Here is a 3,093-nt window from a genome sequence, read left to right as displayed (position 1 = left end):
ATCTCCATCTTTGCAGTTTGTTCTGTCTCACCTCCTGGACAGCATGCAAAATGAAACAACTGTCACAGAATTCATTCTGCTGGGGTTCTCCAGCAACCCAGCCCTGCAGCTTTGCCTCTTTGGTGTTTTCTCTGTCCTCTACTCTGCTACTTTGATGGGAAATGCACTTGTCTTTGTGCTTATCTGCCTGGACTACCGCCTCCACAGCCCCATGTACTTCTTCCTCTGCCACCTTTCCATCGTGGACATCTGCTACGCCTCCAACAATGTCCCACATATGCTGAGGAACCTCCTTGGACAAGGCAGAACCATCTCCTTTGCTGGGTGTGGGACACAGATACATCTTTATTTAATCCTTGCACTTACAGAGTGCGTGCTGCTGGCGGTCATGTCTTATGATCGCTATGTGGCAATCTGCCATCCTCTCCGCTATACCCTCATCATGAACTGGAGGGTGTGCCTCACCCTTGCCACAGTTTCATGGGCTTTTGGGTTCATATTTGGTACACTGCAAGCCTCTCTGGCTTTACACCTGCCTTTCTGTGGCCCCTGTGAGGTTGACCACTTCTTCTGTGAAATCCTTGCTGTCTTAAAGCTGGCCTGCACTGACACTACTGTCAATAAAGTCCTAATCTTTGCTGTTTGCGTATGCTTCCTCCTCTTCCCTTTAGCATTAATCCTAATTTCCTATCTGCACATCCTGGCCACCATTCTGCGCATCCGCTCTGCAGCGGGATGGCACAAAACCTTCTCCACCTGTGGTTCCCATCTGACTGTGGTAGGTCTGTTTTATGGAAATGCCATCTTCATGTACATGGGGCCTGGGAGTGGTAACTCATCTGGGAGGGAGAAAGTTCTTTCCCTTTTCTACAGTCTTGTCAGTCCCACTTTGAACCCCCTGATTTACAGTCTGAGGAACAAGCAAGTGAAGGAAGCCTTGCTGAAGCTTCAGAGAAGGAAAAGAGTCTTTCATTCCATGTAGTTTCGGCTCTACGCTTTCACTTTTCTCCTGTCTTTCTGCTTTTTCATCTTGAGCTTTTTGGGTATTTTTCACTGCGTTTCAAGTGGTTAAAACATAACACAAGAGGTTATTCAAATGCATTTGTATCTGTTTATCTGTACAGTTGAATGAATATCATAACACAATGTGACTAATTATTATTCCTTTTATTAGAGATAACTAATTATTCTTCCTCATATGCAGCCATCCTAGGCAGGCAGTATGTTTTAACAGAACTATTGACCCAGCTGGAAAACATAGTTTGTTTTCTCAGTTCTAACTAGTAGTCAGAATAAACCACTGTGTAGCAGGTTTTTTCTGAGTATATCAGTTGACCAAATAAGGTATATTTTTTCCCTACCATATTTGTGTTTCCTATATACTTGAGATGCCAGAGCTTCAAATGTATTACGAGAAAGAAAAGGAGAGAAAACCTGATGCTAATGGTTCTGCTTTGCTTCTCAGCACAGTGAATGAGCCTGTGAAGGGTTTTGCTTCTGCACACTTTTGAGCCTAACACCTCTCATGCAGCAGGGGACCATGATGACCCCCAGAGCGCAGAAACTAACTTTGTGTGGTTTTGCCAGGCTTCAACACAAAGCAGTTCTTTGGACTGACATATCTGAGGTATCTGTGCTCTCCATTGCAGTTCTTGCATTGACCCTGATTCGGCGTGTAGGCTCTTAGCACATATCCATTTATACTTCATACGGAAGGAACAGCAAAGAAATGCTTTATGATACTACACTTCATAATATTCCTAAACTGAAAGGAGAGTTTGCAAAGAAGCAGGGAACTTCAAAGGAAACAAAGTTCTCTTACTTGCTGTTATGTTATTAGTCCTTCACTGTAGAAACACTGTCCATTTGTGTCAGAGGACCACTCCCCGCTGTTAATCCCCTGCGCTTTGGGGACTATGAAAGGGAAGTGGTTTTGTTACTGTTCTCACCATTCATGTCATATTTCTTCTTGTCAAGGACCTCTTTCCAGATCAGAAGATCCATGATGAATGAAACCAAGGTGGTGGAGTTCATCTTGACTGGATTTTCAGATTTTCCGGATCTGCAGATTCCGCTATTTGTCCTTTTTTTGCTGGCTTACCTGGTCACCCTCACTGGAAATGTCCTGCTAATGACAATTATCAGCCTCCATCGTCATCTTCATATCCCCATGTATTTCTTCCTTTCCATCCTCTCTTTTTCAGAAACTTGCTATACCTTTGCTGTCATTCCCAAGATGCTGGTAAATCTAATAACAGAAGAAAAGTCCATTTCTTTCACTGGATGTGCTGTTCAGATGTTTTTCTTCCTCGGCTTTGGAGGCACTAATTGTATGCTTCTAACGGCAATGGGGTATGACCGATGTGTTGCTATATGTAAACCTTTACATTACAAAGTCCTCATGAACGACAGAGTCTGTAGTCAGCTAGTGGGCTTTGCAACGGTGACTGGCTTCACCTTGTCCCTGGTAGTTACCTACTTTATATTCACATTGCCTTTCTGTGGAGGGAAGGAAATTAATCACTTCTTCTGTGACATGGCTCCCGTCATTCAGGCAGCTTGCACAGAAAATAATGGAATTGAGACTGTAATCTTTATTTTTTGTATCGTAGTTGTGTTTGGCTCATTCTTGTGGATTCTCCTCTCGTACGTTTTGATCTTCAACACCATCCTCAAGATCCCCTCTACTGAGGGGAAACGTAAAGCCTTTTCCACTTGTGCCTCCCATCTCACTGTGGTGGTTGTGCACTTTGGGTGCGCCTCCATCATTTATTTGAGGCCCAAATCCACGTGTTCCCTACAGGAAGACACTCTGATTTCTGTCACTTACACTGTGGTGACTCCCTTGCTGAACCCTGTGGTTTACAGCCTGAGGAACAAGGATGTGCACTTGGCCCTCCGGAAAAGCCTGGGAAGAAAATTGTGCATGTGGGTGAGGTGAAGGGTGCTCCCTGAAGTTCTGGTGTGAATGGGCTCTCCCTTAGGCAGATGGCTGTTCTTGTAGTTTGGCACTGAAAAAGCAGAGTGCACCTCAATTTGGAATAATGCTGCACATCAACCTGCATAATCCTATGATAATCCGTAATAAGAGAA

The 3,093-nt window shown here is 44.2% G+C and overlaps 2 protein-coding genes across 2 annotated transcripts; both read left to right on the top strand.

Moving 5' to 3' along the window:
• The first annotated feature begins 43 nt into the window (after positions 1 to 43).
• Positions 44 to 982, top strand: LOC104294536 (olfactory receptor 2A12-like). The gene has a single exon (XM_009894149.1). It carries the CDS (start codon positions 44 to 46, stop codon positions 980 to 982), a length of 939 nt encoding a protein of 312 aa, XP_009892451.1.
• Positions 983 to 2,002: 1,020 nt separating this feature from the next.
• LOC104294535 (olfactory receptor 10R2-like) lies at positions 2,003 to 2,941 on the top strand. The gene has a single exon (XM_009894148.1). It carries the CDS (start codon positions 2,003 to 2,005, stop codon positions 2,939 to 2,941), a length of 939 nt encoding a protein of 312 aa, XP_009892450.1.
• The last annotated feature ends 152 nt before the right edge of the window (positions 2,942 to 3,093 follow it).

This window comes from Charadrius vociferus, unplaced genomic scaffold (assembly GCF_000708025.1).
Source record: "Charadrius vociferus isolate BGI_N301 unplaced genomic scaffold, ASM70802v2 scaffold561, whole genome shotgun sequence".
In the NCBI taxonomy this organism is placed as follows: Eukaryota; Metazoa; Chordata; class Aves; order Charadriiformes; family Charadriidae; genus Charadrius; species Charadrius vociferus.
The sequence above is the reverse complement of the archived record's forward strand: the minus strand, read 5'-3'. Positions and strand labels throughout refer to the sequence as shown.

Coding starts and splice junctions, on each gene's coding strand:
- LOC104294536 (XM_009894149.1), top strand. CDS start 44: ATGCAAAATGAAACAACTGTCACAGAATTCATTCTGCTGGGGTTCTCC.
- LOC104294535 (XM_009894148.1), top strand. CDS start 2,003: ATGATGAATGAAACCAAGGTGGTGGAGTTCATCTTGACTGGATTTTCA.